This window comes from Talpa europaea, assembly GCF_964194135.1.
Source record: "Talpa europaea genome assembly, chromosome: 9".
Taxonomy (NCBI): domain Eukaryota; kingdom Metazoa; phylum Chordata; class Mammalia; order Eulipotyphla; family Talpidae; genus Talpa; species Talpa europaea.
Genome location: NC_140076.1, coordinates 80,823,119 through 80,840,041, shown reverse-complemented (window position 1 = coordinate 80,840,041; position 16,923 = coordinate 80,823,119). Strand labels below are relative to the sequence as shown.

Below are 16,923 nucleotides of genomic sequence, written 5' to 3'. Positions count from 1 at the left end.
TCTGGTGGGTGACAGCAGTGGAGGCAGAGACATAAGATTGACCACCAACTTGAGAAAGAGTCAACAGGACTCTGCAGCTATACTGAACATGACGTGAAAGAAAGGGTGTGATCCAAACTTTGCCTTGAGTGCGAACATGGCAGTGCTGTTTTCTAATGAGGAAGACCAAGAGAGGACATTTTCAGGAGAGTCACGTTAGAGACTCTTGGCTGGGAGAAGATACAATGTCTTAAAGGGAAACTGCGTTTTGGGGGAGCATGGAGAAGGCTGACTACTCAGTGAAATCTACTGTCAGAGGGAGAGAAGGAGAAACCTAGGACCAGGAGCTTGGGTCAGGCCAAGCTCTCAGATTTGGAGAAGAGAATGAGGCTTGGCCATGAGAGGGGAATTACAAATAGAAGCAGCCAAGGCTGAAAGCTTTCACAATTTTAGCATGAAAAGACAAAGGAAAGGAGAGGCTGTAGTCCTCAACCAATGGAAATGGAGATAACCTGCGTTCATTCCTTTCAAAGCTCTAAAATACAGACTTGATGGGAATGCATTGAAAGAATTATCTAGGGCTCCTCTCCCTACCATATTCTCACCACCACAGCCCCCTTGGGGATGCTTTTCTAAATGTCTATTTACATTTTCATAACAAAGGCTTCTTCCCGTCCCTGCTATTAACCTGTCAGCTCCAACATCCTACCTTGAGAAGTTTCTCTCTCTCTCCTCTTTATGGTGCCTTTAACACCTGAACAGTAATTCGACTGTTTTAGAAGAAGCTGGTGCTGAGGTTCACCCGGCTTGGTCTGAAGTTAAGGGATCCTACTGATTTCCTATTTTATAACGGAGCCTTCTGCTCAGAAGAGATGTTAGTGAACTTCTTTTGCTAACAAACCCTCCTTCATGTACTTCCTACTCTATTGGAAGCCAATGTGATGGTGAGAAACCTATGTTTAGACAAGAAACAAGTTAGGAGCTTCCTTTTCTGTTTCCGATGGCTACGTGCGTTCTGCAGTGAAAGGCTTTGAAGAGTCCTAGCCCAAAAGTTGTTCTGTTTCCTCTAAACACCCTTCTGTCTCTCCTTCATCCCCATTATTCAGCCTCACTTACCTACTGCTTCTCTGGAGAAAATCTGGCTGCAACTTTGTGGGGAAGGGAACTGCAGCGGTAAGAGACAGCTTTGATGTTTGAGGGGCTGCCACACTGAGGGACTGCCTGAGAGCCGGGAAGATGTCAGCAAAGGAGACTTCCTAGTCCTGTTCCCTCCTAACCTCCCTGCCCCCAGACCCTGGAGAAGCCACCAGTAAGTCTGGGAGATGTCCTTTGGTCTAAAACTCAACTTCTGTATCTGTCCTGACTGGGGAAATGTTCCAAGGCCACAGTGAGACAGCTCAAGGGAAAACGCAGAGATGAAATACCCACTCTTGTCCTTATTTATACTTTCCCCACCCCACCCCCTGACTTGTAGCTGAGATTTCAGATGCGAGCTTGGCTAAGCATCCTGGCTGGCTTCTCTTTCGAGTAAGGTCCTATCCCTGATCTTCACCAACCCAAGACATTCTGCCCTGAAACGATATTCACAGATGCGTCTCCATACTACTTCACAAGTCGCTTCTCCTTTTAACTATTCTTAGTGTGGGACAGTTTAAGAGGAGGCAGTGGAAGTGGGGTTTTGGTGGTGCTCTGGAAGAACAATTCTGACCTGAGGCCAGACTGGGGCTGGAAGGTGGGCAAGTTTTATCCAGTACTTAATCAGGGTAGGGTAGCAGGTATAACTGCCCAGAAGCAAATGACTCGTGCTATGAAGTCAAGGACAGCACCTGTGTGAGCCCCTGAACCCAGCCCTGAAGCAATCCACAGAAGAGGCTCTAGGACCCCAGGACTCCCCCTCTGCTGGAGGGGAGCCTCCCCTACAGCCTGCCTGATAATTCTTGGAATTTGACTGAGGTCAAAGGACAGGTAGTTGAGCCTGTGAGCAGAGGAGCGCATCCGGCCTGACACGCTGGCTCACCTGCAGCCCTCTCTTAGTGGCTTTTTGACTCTGGGGAAGTTAGTTAACTGCCAAAGCCTTCATTCCTCTGCCCCACAGGGTTGTTGGGAAGTTAAATGAGGAAAAATGCCCTAAGGGCCCAGAACAGAGTCGCATACAGAATTAAGTGACTAATAAATGCTGGTGTTACAGTTAGCTCCCAGGATCCCCACTGGCTGGATGTGGGGACCGCTCACCACATGGGTATGGGCAAGGCTGAGGTCTGGAATGTGAGGCCACAATCCTCAGCTTCCAGAGGGATGGGGCTGGATGCTGGAGAGAAGCCTGCTGACCCGCTTTCGTCCCTCTGCCCAGCTCTGCAGAGCATTCCAGAATTAAACCCCAATGAAGGTGGAAGACTAGGATGCGTGGCAATGCGTCTGGACACTGCTGGGCCTGCTGGCGGTTTTCTCCCCGAAGCCTCACTCTGCTTACCTCCCTCCTCCTCCACCCAAGGTGCAGCCCCCTACCCTCCACCTTCCAAGACTCTTGTTGGTGCTTTTAAATTTTTTTCTTTATTTAGACAGAAAAGACCAACTCTTTAAAAGTAAAATGCAATAAATAAATAAGTTAAGCATAGAGAAGTGTCTGAAACTGACTCCCCACTTGTCCCGTACCACTCCCACCCCCACCCCATTTCTTTTCCCTAAAACCTCTTCCTAAAGAAAAAGATCAGGTAATAAACCCCTTCAGCCCTCCCCACACCCCTCCTCCCAAATACCCAATTACCCCCCAAAGCAAAGGGAGAAATCAAGAGAGAAAAGATCCAAGGGCAACATTGTCTAAACTCCCAGAAGAGAGATGGCAGCGTCCGGGCCTGGCCGGCTGGATAACGCACGGGTGGTGGTATTTACAGGAGGAGACCAGCAGAGACTGTAAACATTTTTAGGGGTTCGGGGGAGGTCTTTTCCTCGTGAAAGGAGGAGGGTCTCTGTGGCTGACTGGCAGAGAGGCAGCCCTCAGGGCTCCCCCACACCCTCCTTAGAGGGGGCCCTCGGGGGAGGCAGTGAGTTTTAGGGCTGGGAGCCCAGGGTTCAGGGAGATCCTGCCTCTAGCTGAGGAGAGCAGGGAATGTGAGAACCAGCTTCTAAGAAACCCCGAGTGGGGAAGAGACTGGGGCAAGGGTGGGTGGGGAGGGTCGGGGAGGTCCCTGCTGCCCTCCTGGGGGTCCCCCTACACAGGTAAAACGGGCCCCCTATGGGGCCCGGGCAAGTGCGAAAGCTGGACTCAGAAGGCCCTTCAAGGAGCCCTAACAGAAGGCAGACACCCTGGCCCTCAAGCCTGTTCCTTGCTCCCTCACAAAGGCCAAAAGGGCACCTGGGAGGAAACAGGCCCTTCAGGAGAGGCAGGGTGATGGGAGTGGGGGTGTCCTGTGCCCCCAGGGCCATGAAGCAGCTTTGGCCCCACAGCCCAGTCAAGGCCCGGGGCACATGTGCAGAGAGGGCTGGGGCCAGTCGTGGGGAGAGGGGTGAAGTGCCCCTTCCTCTGGCGTCTCCAGACCTGCGAAGGAAGGAAACGGGTGAAGCTGTGGGGAGCCGCTGCCCACGCAGGTCCCAGGCTCCGGGTGGCTGATGAGGAGGACAGACTGGGGCTGTCTGAGGAAGGCGGGCCTCAGAAAGGCCTGGGTCCAAACAATCATCCGGCCCCCCAGCCATGGACAGAGGACCAGAGGACAGGGATGGAGGAGACCAGGAAAGGGGGGTGTGGATGATACAAGAGACCGAAGGGTATCAGGAAGGAAATTTTCACACAGCCCGTGAGAAAAACAGACTGAAGAAAAGGAGTCAGGGGCCAGAGGGGAGAGGCAAAGAAATGAGACACAGGCAGGCAGAGATCAGTGAGAGGAGAAGGGCGGTGGATGAGGGCAAACACCTGGAAAAGGAGCGAGGAGGGTCTGCGAAGGGGAAGGCAGAGAAGGTCAGGGAAGAGCCCTGGGCTGGGCTAAGGGCCCGAGTCTTATGGGGCGAGACCCCCAGCCCGCAGGGAGTGTTCTCATTCTTTTTAGAAAGGAACAAAGAAAGCAAGAGAGAAGTGCACAGAACACAGACCACAGTCACCAACCACTGTTGACCAAGCACATCCCGCGAGCTGCCCCCGGCCCTGACTCTGGGCTGGGGGGCGCTTCCCTCCACGGCCCCCTCCCCAAATAACAAACAATCGGCTCCAAAGACAACACGCTCGTTCCATGCAACTTACAGGGGCCCGGAGCAGGGGTCCGGGGATGGGGGCTTCGGCCGACAATGGACACGGGCCCTGGGCTGGGGGGCCCCCAGGGTGGGGGGAGTTAAGCAGCCAGGATTGGGGGGAAAGGGGAGAAACAGAAAATGTGGGTATTGTTCTTGGGTTGTGTTTTTTCAGGGGTTCGGTCCAAAGGAGATTAAACAACACAAAAGTCATCAAAGCCCACAGCTCTGTGGCCATGAGGTTGGAGTGATGCAGAAGATGGGGTGGAGAGGGGCCTGGTAAGTGAAATTTGTAGGCAATCCAGCATTTCAACCTCCTCCACCTGAACCAAAGCTGCTCCCGAGGGCCCGAGGGCCAAGAGCTCAGACTAGCCCCAGTCTGCGCTCGCCGCGTCCTGTGGGCCTACGGCTGCACGTGCACCGTCGCCTGCGGCCCGGGCACCAGGACCTGATGGCCCCTCCTCGCAGGAGGACAGATATTCCGGGAGCCAGTGCTTCTAGGACCTCCAGCACCCTAAACCAGCCCCGTTATTCCCCAAACCCTACTCCCCTATTCCACTGCAACCCAAAGGAAAACCAGAAAGAGAGACACGCAGACACATGAACACTGACCAGACAAACGACCAAATACTGGGGAAGATCTGGGGACATGGGGAGATACAGAGTTAGCTCTGCGGGGCGGGGGCGGGGGGGGGGGCGGGGGGAGTGTTTGTGTGTGTGCGTGTATGCGTGCATGTGTGCGTGTGTGTGAAAGAGAGAAAAGAGAGAAGGGAGAGAGGGGAATGAGAGAGAAGAGAGAGAGAGAGAGGAGGGGAGGGGAGGGGAGAGAAGGAATTGGATGACTGGAAACAGCAGAGGGAGCTGCTCCAGATTCCTGCCTCAAGTGCTAGAGTTGGGATGGGTGGACGCCCCTGAGAGTGGTGGAAGAGGGGCAGGGGAACCCTGAGTGAGGACCCTGGCTACAGGGTGCTGGGGCTGTAGTGGTCACAGGACGGGAGTAGGACCCACCTTGGGGCCCTCAGTAGGGCCGGTTGGCATCCTTAGGCCGCTTTAGCTGGACTTTGAGGCGCTTCATGCCAATCTGGAAACCATTCATGGCCTGGATGGCAGCCTGGGCACTGGCCGGATTGTCGAAACTCACAAAGCCTGAGGTGAGAGGGGCATAAGGCCCAGGCCAATCCCACCTCATCTCCTATGCTAAGGGTCAGGGACCGCTCTCTGGTTTCCCAGCAAACCCTACTTCCTCCAGGTATCCCAAATGCCTAGAAAACTGCCTGGCACATAGTAGGCATCCAGTAAGTACTTGTTGGTTGATGAGTTAATGAATCCAGTCAAGCCACTCATATGCACAGGCCATGCTTTCTGGCATTTTTTGGCGGCCAGCCCCTTCCTCAGCCTCGATAGCTGGAAACTTGCCTTTTTAAAACACCACTTCCAGAACTAAATGATTTCTGAGCAGGGAGGATGAGACATTCACTTTCTCCCTGAAGTACCGCCTTTCAAACACATGAATACAACTAACCCCCCCACCCAGCCTTCCTTTCGAAAACCACGCATCCCTAGTTCCTGAACCCACTTTCATGAAGCTAGAATTCAGCCAGTTTTTAAGGAGAAAAGATGAAATGTGATCTCCTGGAGGAAGGCATGGGCCCGGCCAGATGCAGGGTGCGTTACAAACCATTCCTTAGGACTCTTGGACAATCTGAATTTCAAAAATGGGGCCCATTGTGACCCCATGTGCCTCCAAATGAATCAGACCTTGTTCTGACTTGCAGTTTGGTAAAAATGGGCCTTATTTGATCTTCTGGTTCCTCACAGTCTTACCAAAACACTTGCTCTGATTGGTGGCCCGATCAACAAAGACTTTGGCTGAGATGACGTGGCCAAATGGGACAAACATCTGGAGGATCTCTGAGTCCGTGAACTCCTGGGGCAGGTGGTAGATGAAGATGTTGCAGCCGTCAGGGCCTGGGTGTTGACAGAGACAAAAGGAAGAGCTGGGTGCTGGGGAGGCCAACGTGAAGAGCAGGTGTCCTGTGCAGAGCAGGCCCCTGGAAGACCCTCCAATCCCAGCCCCCAACATGCAGGCCAGGGTGCCGGCCGCCGCCTTCCCATTCCCTCTCACCCCCACACAGGGGGGCCGAGCTGGGCATGGAGTGGGGCACAGGGAGTTCCCAGCAGTGACAGGGACGCTCCTATTCCTAAAGACTCAGCTGGGAGGACCCTGCCCAGGGCACACCTTCCCGTTGCTGCTGCTGCTGCTGCTGCTGCTGCTGTTGCTGCTGCTGCTGCTGCTGAGGGGGAGGTGGGGGCTGCTGGGCGACCAAGGCAGGAGGTTGCGGGAACGCAGGTGCAACCAGGCTGTAGGCTGCTGGGTAAGCTGCTGGAGAGGGCAGAACAGCGAGCACTGATGGGGCTGCTGAGATTCCCTGCCCAGGCTCTCGGACCAGCCCTGGCTCCCCTCCCTAGCCCTGGCTCCCCTCCCTAGCCCTGGCTCCCCTCCCTAGCCCCGCCCATGGCTGGAAGGGGCTGAGCAGAGTGGGAGGAGCTGACTCACACCCTGGGTGCCCAGCCCCAGCATCCTACCTGGACAGTGCTGGGTGGGGCCCTCACCTGTGTAGTGCTGCATCCCAGCATAGGCCTGCTGCAGGGGGTCCACGGGGGCAGCGGGGCTCTGAGCTGGGGAGAATGGCACAGACCAACTGTGAGGGGGGGCTGGCATGCAGCTGGGAGCCCCAGCAGAGCCTCATCGGGGCACGGGGTATGAAATGAGAGGTGAAAATGCACAGAGCAGGGGTAAGAGGGGAGCCTGGCATCAGCAAGATTTGAGTCTGTGCCCGGCTGTGCCACCCTGGACAAGTCACTCGCCTGTGAGCCTCAGCTTCCCTGGCTGAGAATGGGAAGGAGCACCCCTGCCCAGGATGACAGAGCAGGAGAAGCGCCTTATTACCGAAGCCTGGAGAGGGAAGATGTGTCATGGCTGCCCGAAATGGGAGTGGTATCTCGAATGGTTGCTGGGGAGAGGGGCGGGCAGGCAGAGAACCCCACCTGGGTAGGGATGAACCCCGTTGGGATACAGAGCATCAGGGGCAGGCTGCCCAGTGGGCTGGGTGGGCACCGGGCTGTAGCCGTTGACGCCCAGGGCAGCGGGGATTGCAGAGACGGGCGTGGCAGCGATGGCAGGAGGGGTGCTGGTTCCTGGGAAGGAGAAAGCAACAGAGACAGAGCGGAGAAGCAGACACACACACATGCAGAGAACCGGTCAGCAAGTCTGAGGGCAGAGGGAAGAAGCAGGCTACACTCTGACCCCGGTGCCCCGACCCCCCCAGGACCCCAGGGCTGCTCTGAGCACTGCCCTGTGCCCCACCCCCACCATGTGGTAGCTCTAGACCCGCCCCGTTCACCCCCTTCCCCAGTCCAGCCTGGCCTGGCCTTACCTGAGGACGGGGTGATGGGAGTGGCTATGAGGCCATTGGCATTGATGGCGGCCATGTGCTGCATCTGCACAGCAGCCATGGTGGCCATGGGACTGAGGTAGGCACTGTGAGCCGCTACCAGGGCCGCCTGCTGCTGCATCAGCTGGGGGGCAAGGGAAGAGGAGAGTGGGGCCGTGCCCTCAAACCCTGGCCCGGCTCCCCTCCCGACCTTGGGCCTCTGCATTGGGAGGGTGGGGGCAAGGCCCAGGGGGCAGGAGGACAAGGGGGGTGGGGGGTGTGCTCACGGCCTGGGTGTAGGCGCTGTAGGCTCCGAACTGGAGGGCAATGGGGCTGAACATGCCCAGCTGGGTGGCCACCTGCTGCATCCGGCGGAGACCTCGCTCCTTCTCCGTGTCAGCAAACTTAACCACCAGGCTGGACGAGGCACCCTGGATAAGGAGCCCATATGCATCAGAGGGACAGAGCCAGGTCTCTCCTTCCCAGCATCCTCAGGCCCTGGCCCCTGTACCACCAGGCATGGCTTGGCCCCTTCGGGAGGGCAGCCACATGGCCCCTCCCTCCATCCCACCCTCCCCGTGCCCGAATGTGCAAGAGGCTAGAAAGTGTAGAGAAATGTAAAGGAGTGAGATTGAAAAGGGAAGGCCAATGGGGATGCAAAAGGCACCCCTGGCTGCTTAGGGAGGACTGGGCACCAGAAATCATCACCAAGGGGGATCAGGTACTCAAAGGTTTGATCTCTGGCTGGTTTTGCCTTGTTGCTGCCCCACCCCTTACCCTGACTCCTCCCCCCACACCCCAGTTCTCACTCGGGAGGCAGCCTCAAATTTTAATACACGCCTGAGCCAACTACAAATCAACTTGGAACATCTGCAAGGACTGTAGAGTTCTAGAATGTAGATGCAGTTCTCCCTCCAATGCTGTTTCCTTTCCACCAAGTCCCTGCTCAGTGCTGGCCCAGTGTCTGCGGGAACTCCCCTCCTTCAGAGCCAGCTTGTTGCACTTGAGAGGCTGCTGGCCAGGCAGCACTCCATGCGTGCGGGTGACCCTCTGCTAATGTGCAGGGCAGAAGAATAGATGGAGGGTCTGTGTGGTTTCTAAGCAGGCGTCCTGATGCCCCAGTGAGGGTGGGGGATACGAGAAGGTGGGAGATAAAGGACAGGGCTGAGGCCTGAGGGCCAGGGAAGGCAGGAGCAGAGGGAGAGGACATATGGGCTGAAAATGGGGGAGAGGGATAGGGGATAGAGGGAGGGAAATGTTACTTGAAATACAAGGCATCCCTAAGAGGTTTGATTCTTCTGACAGCAAATTCTTTTTTTAAATAAATTCAAAGAGCCAATAAGGAATGGCCTGGCCCTCTGAGCCAGGCTGCGGTGGGCCAGGCAGAGCTGGGAGGCCTAAGGCCAGGGGAGTGGGCTCACCGGCAGGGTCCGGCTGCTGTGAAGGGTGTTTATGGCCGCCTGGGCCTCGGCGTGGGTCTGGAACTTTACGAAGGCGCAGCCTAGAGGGTTCAGAAGGGAGGAGGAAAGGGTGGGAGCCTACCCTTGAGGGCTCCCAGTCTCCTTTGCCCAGGGAACTGATGGGGGAGGGGTAGAGAGACCTGAGAGCTCAGGTGCGGGAGGCGGCAGTAGTGGGGGCGGGGGTCAGAAAGGAGGGGTTAACTGCGGGGACTGGGTGCTGATGCCCAGGGGCTTCGCGGTGGGGCAGGGCTGCAGGGGTGGAGGGGCAGGGCAGCAGGCTACCTTTGCTGGTTCCATCAGGCCCCCGGAGCACAGTGCACTCGTCTATGGTCCCGAAAGGCTCGAACATCTTCCGAACATCCTCATCTGTCTGCTGCTTCCCTAGCATCCCCACAAAGAGCTTCCGGTCTTCTGGGGGGTAGGTAGGGCACAGAAGGAGTATCTTAAGGGCTGCTTACCCAGCCTGGTCCAGCGGACCGGCAGGAGCCCCGCCCCCTCGCCTCCAGCTCTTCCTGCTACTCCAGACACTCCCCTCACTGTGGGAACCAGGGGCTTTGGGGTGAAAGGAGTGGGGGTTGGAAGATGGGCTACCTTACTCCACCATGAACCTCGGTTTTGCCATCTCTACAACGTGTAGGATCACATCCCCTCTGGCCACCCCGCCTTCTTGGCCCACCTTGACTGGGAGCCCTTGGGATTCTCAGACTTCCTCAAGCAAGCTGCCCCTCAGCTACTCCAGGCCCCAGGCCTGCAGGCACAGGGAGAGGGACTGAGTCCAAAGGTACAGAACCTACCTCCTCGGCTCTCGCTGTCGGCTGGCTTGACCTGGATCGGCCTGTTCATCTAAAGGAGAGAAGAGACAGCAACTGTGGGGACCTCCTCCGAACACCCCAAGAGCCCTCCCCAGGCCAGGACCTGCAGGGAGGTTAGAGGAGTGCCAGGCCCAAGCAGTCCCCGAACCCTCTGAGTTTCTGCTGGGGAGGGAGGGATGGGACCTGATCTTGTGACAGGCTAGAGGCAGTGGAGGAAGGAGTTAGGGTGCATGCTCATGGGGCACACTCCAGGCTCAGATGGGGCCCCAAGACACTTGGTCAGGGACAGGTGCTGCTCTCCTTAGGGGGAGAATGGGGCCTGCCCACCGGCCCCGGATCCTGAGATAGAGCCCAATCCAGGGGCGACTGAACAAGAGCTGCCTCAATTCTACAGAGCAGAAGCAACAGAGGCCACCCCATCAGGAAGCCCTAGGGGAGACACCAGACCGCGGGAGACGCCACAAATGCCCCAACTTCCTTCTGACCCCTAGAGGTGTGTCTGCCTCTCCTTCTGCCCCCCTACACCCCTTGACCCCAGGGGGAAGGCACTCGGGCAGCACAAAGGGAGCAGATGCCCAGTCTCCGTGGCAACGAGAGAATACGCGCCATGGCAACCGCCCACTCAGCCTGATTTATCCGTCCCCGTCGCCCTGGCGACCGTGGTGACGTCATCACTCCCGCTCCACACGCCCAAAGAAGGAGCGGGGAGGGGAGGGTGGGAACAGGGGACCGGGGTATGGAGGGTTTGGTGGGGGCTGGGAGGTGGGGGAGGGGCCCCGGGAGCTCCAGATTCCGGAGGGAGGGACTGAGCGGGCCGCCCTGGGGCCGCGCTGCCCTTCCCCGCCTTCCCCCGCCACATCACACCCTCGCGCCTCCCTGGGAGACGGCGCCGAGGGAGGAGCCGCTGTCCCGCGCTCCGGGGAGCGCCTCCCTGGACCCGGAAGTCCTCCCGGGCGCGCCCCTCTCGCCTACTCCCGCCGCGGCTCCCTTTGTTCAGCCGCCGGTGGAAACGCGGGCGTCCCAGACCCGCTCGGGCCCGGCCTGGGGAGCGCCTCGGAGGGGACTCCTGCAGGTTGATTTCCTGAGCTACGGTGCGCAGCTTCTCAGGAGAGGGGAGGGAGGGACGCCTGGGTGAACAGACTCTGCTACTGAGAACTTTGGCCACTTATCTGAGGAGGGGGAAGTCCTCGATCCTGTGACTGAAAAGAAGTAAAAGCCGTTCATCTCATCTGCCTTCTGACGTGGGATTAAAACTATCCTCAGGAGAGACACTAGGGGTCAGGACACCTGGGACACCCTGGCTGGGTGCTTGTAGAGAAATCACTTCTCTCCTCTGGGCCTCAACTTCCTCATCTGTAAAGTGGGATGGGGATAAATCAGGCCAGCTCTAATCTGGGTCGCCTCAGTTCTAGCTTTCTGGGGTCTCAAGACCTTGTGTGTCATCGTGTAACACAGAAGTGAGGAAATGACAGCTGCCCCCAGCTCCTCCTCACACTGGACCCTCTTCCTAGGATCGGTATGATTAGACTCTGCTGATGCAGTATTCCCAACCCTGGGTCAAGTCTAAGCCCCATCTCAAGGGACCCTCCTTTCCTATCTTTGCCTTCCCCCCAATCTCTGAATCTAAGAGCAGCTGGGGAGGGGGGACAGTAACCCTCATATAAATCCTGCAGCCCATCAGCCCCAGCTTTATCCTCCACCAATCTGGGATTATCCCATTCCAGGCTCAAATCTCCTCAGGACTCAGGCGTGTGCGTGTGTAGTAGCAAGGGTGGGGGTCAGATGTTCAGAACCCTTTCTCTTTCTCTCCTGTACTCCAGCCAAAGCAATCATCAAGTTCCCCACAGGCACCTCAGCAGTCCGCTGGCCCCACAAGAGGTAGACTAGAACCAGGGGTGCAGCAATGGGGATTTCTTATGCTCAGCATTAACCCCTTCCCAACAGCCTCCAGGGGATTCACTGTTCTAGTGGGATGGGGGACCAAGGATCCAGAGAGAATAGATGCTTTTCCCTCCCTGCACAGGCTCCAGGCACAAAAATAGCATATCAATAAATATCCACAGCTGATATAGATTCACACAAAGACACACAAGCGTGCAGACCACAGCACAGACCGCAGAGACGGAAGGATCCCCCCACGCTCCCTCACAGCCAGCCTCCCTCTGTGGCCCCCAGTGCCATATCCCCAGCCTCCCCTTCTCGACCTGGCTCTTCCTGTGGGAAGCTCAGTCTTTGTTAGTTCAGTTCGGGCACACCTGCCCTCTCCCCTGAGTCCAGCTGGGCCCTGTTTACCTGGCAACCAGGCGCCAGGCGCCTCTCTTCCCTAGCTACCACCCACCAGGTGATAAGCTCTCCCGAGGGCCTCCCAAAGAAGAAGGGGCTATTTATACTCCAAGTGTCCCTGAGACCCCTCACCAACACAGTCACTTGTAAGGCCCATGTCCTTCTCACCAAATGCCAGACCCCACTGCCAGGAAATGCTCTTTAGCCCCACAAAATCTAATTCTCCTGGGGGCACAGGTCCCCTCCACACAGAAGTCCTCACTGTTGGCCAGAACCCACCTGCCCAGCAAGCTGACAGGAGGCCCATGTCCCCAGAGTGGGATTTAAGAAGGGAACAGTGAGCCATGGGGGTGTCCCTCACACGACTGCCTCCCGGCAGCCACGCCCTACTCTCAGGAAGAATCTACAGACCTAAGTCCCAGTCCTGCCTGGAAACTCTCAGTGGGGTGGAGGGGAAGGAAACGGGCCCCAGTCACAGCCCAGTCCCCCCCCACCCTGTCCCTCTGCCATGTAAGGCATCTCCCTCAGGTGGTGGCACCGCCTAGACTCTGAGTGACAAGGATGGGAAGGAAGAAGAAAGGGCGGAATGCCCCTAGCTAAAAAAGACGCTGATAGCAGGACATGGCAATTAGAAGAATTTCCCACAGAGTTGACACACTCTGCACACACATCCACGTGCACGCACAGACATGCACACTCAGTGGCTACCTGAGGAAGAACAATCTGCCAAAGGGAAGGCAGGTGGCAGGAGAAAAGACCTGGGGTACAAAGGGTCAGGCAGAGCTTGGTCACAGACATCTGTTCCCCTAGACTGCCCTGGTCTGTTCCCTTGAATCCTTCCCCACCTCCAAAAGGGAGTGGGGGGTCCACCTTGAAATGGTGGAAGCCTTCATTTTCTACTGGAGGCTCTGTTGGGCCTCTCTGGATTCTGTCCCTTGGGGCAAGGGCCGAAGTGGAAACTTGGGGCCATCTAGGAGCTCTGGGGCAGGGCTAGACAATCATTAACTGGGTGCCCTTCTCTCTCGCCTCCCCCCTAAGTCTTGTTTCCTCAGGAAGGGGAGGTGGCACCTTTCCGCAGCCAGGATGGAGTCCTGAGTGCACAGGCAGGTGGAGGGGGACAGACCCAAGATGGATAGCCCCATCTGGGGCTGCAGCCCCTGGGTCCCATGCCCCCAGCCCATCTCTCTCACCTAAGTCCCCACTCCAATCTCTTCTTCGCTCTACCTCAGGCCCCCCACCCCCGTCTTGTGGGGCTCTGAGCGATAGGGAGGCAACAGAAAAAGACAGAAACAGCAATGGAGATGAAAACTGTTGATTTTCAAGGGAACTCCATGGAGAAAAGGGAGGGGAGGAGGGTGGTGATGTGATGTGATGAGAAGCAGGCTTCCCAGGGAGGTGCGTGCCCACACCCTTGCCCCCACCAGCAACCCCACCCGCTCCTGCACTCAACCACACGTGCACCTGGGATCCCTGGATGCTCACACAGGTGTGTGGCTCCTTCTCTCCGGGGCAAGGGCTGCTCTGGGCATCTTCCCGGGCTGGGATCGGATAGTGGGCCGGGGTGGGGGTGGGGGTGGGGGGATGCTGGCAGTAGCATTTACTTCCCGAGAGGACCACAGACCTCTGCAGGGTTCGAAGTAGGAATGGTTGAAACAGTCCTGATCTTCCTAACCCCCACCCTCTTTCCCCACTGTCGTATCTATTTCTCTCCCAGGAAGAGATGGAGCATCAGCCTCCTTGCCCAGCTCCCCGGAAGGGAAGGGGCTGGGGCTGTGACAGGTGTGTCTCCTGCACCCAGACCATGCTCAGCAAATATTTGCTGATGGGAGGGATGGAGCCAGCTCTCTGGAAGTACTTCCTGGGGTTCGCAGTGTGGGAAAACAACAAGAAAAAGCAAGTAAAGAGAAAGATAATGGCCCATCCTTTCCCCCTTGTTGGTGGGGTCGGGGGCAGTCTAAGAGTCTTTATCCCTAACCTTGGTTGCCATTCAGGCCTGCAAGGCTGGCTAAGAAGAGACAAAGAACTCTGACCCTGCAGAAGGAGGCCTCCCCAGCCTCCCTGTGTGTGTTTGGTGGGGTCAGGTCTGATCCCCCACAGGGATGTCTGCCCCTGCCCTTGCTCAGCCCCAGTCTCACTCCCAGCCCAGGCCCCACCAGGCCCTGCCCCACCGATACCCAGTGGCCTCATTCCCCCACTCTTTCAGGGAGACACAGGGTGAGCCTGTTCAAGCTCAGAAGCCAGCCCCGAGATGCCAGTCCGACAGGCACCTGCTGCCCATCTCAGGCCACAGGAACCTCTCCTCCTCACAGTAAGACTTCCTCCCCAGAGTCCCAAGAGAGGTGCATTCTGCCCCATGCGGGTGTCCAAAGCATTATCCCCAGGCCCACAACCAGTCAGTTCTGCCCTCTAAGTGCTGCTCGATGGGCAGTTTGGAAAGCAGGGAATGGGGCTGCACCTGCTCCTTGCAAAGGCCACATTTACTCCGCTAGTCCTGTTTCCCTTCTCTCCAGGTGGGAAGAAATGCATCTGCAGCAAGAAAGAGGGACACTAGAAGGAGAGAGGGACTTCCTGGTGAGGACAGGAGGTGGAAAATATGCTCAGTGTCTCGGGAAGGTGGTGAGCCCCCTGCCCCTTCTAAGGCCCTTCTCAGCCCCCGGGCCTTGGAAAGGCCGGGACTCACCCCTGGAAGCGTCTTCTGTTCGTGCAGGGCGCTCTGGGCCTTCAGGGCTGAATCGCGGGCACAGTATGTCAGGAAGGCACATCCTAAGGAGGGCCGGGGGCAGAGAGAGACCGGGGTGGGGGTGAGTCCCCGGCCTCCCCTCCCTAAAAGGCTCCCCCCATAAGACTGAGGCCTGGGAAACTGTCCCTTCTTGCCCCCTTCTGCCTGCTGGGGTGGTTGGTGTCTGGGACAGGGTAGACATTCTGTCCCAGGGAGCCTGGGGCAGAGACCCAGAGACCAGGAGGCTTAAATGGAGGTGGTGATGGAGCAGGCGGAAGCTGGGGCTGTCGGGAGATGGGGCTTTGTGTGGGGGAGGAGAAGGGGCATGTGATCGCCGGGCAAGTGTGTAGTGTGGCTTTCTCTCCTCCTTAGCTGGTCTCCTTTCCCATTCTCCTCCACCTCCACTTTCCTCCATCTTGGTCATCATCATCCCACTCCTCTCACATTTTTTTTCTGTTTCCTCATCTCTCCCCAACTCCATGAGAGGCAGGTGGAGGGTGAAGTGGAATAGAGGTGAAGGAAAGGGAAGAGCAGTTAGCTGGCAGTCCCTGGGCTGATGGAGGGGGAGGCAGTGTGGTCCCTCCGGTCCCCCTCCCCTGACTCCCACCCAGAGCTTGGATCCTTCAAGTCCCGACCTGGCTCTGGCCCTGCTGAGCCTCAGCCCTGGTGCCTCCTCCCAATACCCCCAGATCTCTTAACTTTCCAAGTCCTCCACACTTCCCAGGCAGGTCTATACCAACCTCTGTCCTTCACATCCAGCTTCTCAGGCCCCTCTTCCTGGAGCTTCCCTGCCCAGTTCCAGTCCATTCTTTCTAGGTTAAGCCCCTGAGCCTGTTCCAACCCCCATCCTAATAGTATTCTAGGCTAGTAAGAGTCTCTTATACACACGCGTGCGTGCACACACACACACACACACACTCACCTGCCTAGCTCCTGGTCTCCCAAACCAGCGCTCTTATCCCTCCATGCTTCGTTGAGTTCATCCATGACACCCCTTCCTCATCTTGGGATCCGTGTCTCTGCAGATCCCTTGACAACTCTTCCCTCCTCAAAGAGGCCCTCCTTGTCCCTCCCTCTGGAACCCCCTGGCCCTCCTGGCTGAGCTCCTCATGCACACTCCCAGCTCCTGAACTCTTTTCCTTCTAGATTGACCCTTTCCGGCCACTCTGTCCTTCCAGCCTGGTCCCCCCCTTCTGCCCAGTCCACCCCTGGAGCCTCTCCAGCCTGGCCTGACCCTCACCCTTGTGCAGCCCGGTGTACTTGTCCTTGATGACCGTCAGCTCGAAGATCCGCCCGAACTGTTCGAAGATGGGCTTCAGGTCCTTTTCCTCCAGATGCCTCGGGATCTGCCCCACAAACAGCTTGATGGCATCCGGCTCCTTCATTGGGGCGGCCCAGGAGGAGGGGCCGTGGGGAGCAGGGAGAGGCCCAAAGGCCAGGGGGGAGCTGCCTAGCAAGTAGGCAAGCGGTGGGGGCCAGGGGCCCAGCCGGGGCTGGCTTTCCCTTTGGCCCCCAACCCCAGTGCTGAGTAGAAGGGGCAGCTCTTCACACAAAGGAGGCCCAGGGAGTTGAGGGCGAGGGGTCAGGGGTCTAGGCAGACACTGTCATGCCACCAGGGGGCATAGCCCAAACAACGATCTCCCTCCCAGAGATCTGGCAAATATCCCAGGATGGGGGTCACTGTGGCCAAAGCCTGGAGGGTTAGGGGGGTAGCAGAAGTGCTGGGAACTGGGATTTGAGATAAGAGCCAGAGGTGGAGAAAAGGGCTTGAGGAAGGCGATGGGAGAGGAGGCCGAGGGGTTAGGGGCCTGGTAGGGTTGCCAGCAGCGTCGGGCAGGGGAGGGTGGGGGGCACTCCTGATGTGGGGCAGGTGGAGCTCTCGTTGGCTTCCCCAGGAGGACACCTCCCCTGTGGCTGATCCTTCTGCTGGGTCCGAAGATCCCTGATGCCAGATGCTTGATCTCTGATGGCGGCAGGGCTCCGGGGGTCCCTTTGGCCCTGCCGCCCCCCTTCAGGTC

The 16,923-nt window shown here is 57.6% G+C and overlaps 1 protein-coding gene across 7 annotated transcripts; it reads right to left on the bottom strand.

Moving 5' to 3' along the window:
* Positions 1-5,215: 5,215 nt before the first annotated feature.
* CELF3 (CUGBP Elav-like family member 3) lies at positions 5,216-16,290 on the bottom strand (the record flags this gene model as incomplete). 7 transcript variants are annotated; one of them, XM_084242089.1, is made up of 12 exons in its annotated part: positions 5,216-5,343; positions 6,022-6,165; positions 6,437-6,580; positions 6,811-6,942; positions 7,246-7,395; positions 7,635-7,776; positions 7,919-8,062; positions 9,053-9,132; positions 9,374-9,502; positions 9,886-9,934; positions 14,867-14,949; positions 16,146-16,290. In XM_084242089.1, the coding sequence occupies 12 exons, from the start codon at positions 16,288-16,290 to the stop codon at positions 5,216-5,218; spliced, it is 1,470 nt and encodes a 489-aa protein (XP_084098215.1). The 7 variants fall into 7 exon arrangements, with proteins under 7 accessions (XP_084098215.1, XP_084098216.1, XP_084098217.1 ...); XM_084242090.1 differs by having other exon boundaries at positions 6,811-6,876; XM_084242091.1 differs by having other exon boundaries at positions 6,437-6,577; positions 6,811-6,876.
* Between the last annotated feature and the right edge of the window lie 633 nt (positions 16,291-16,923).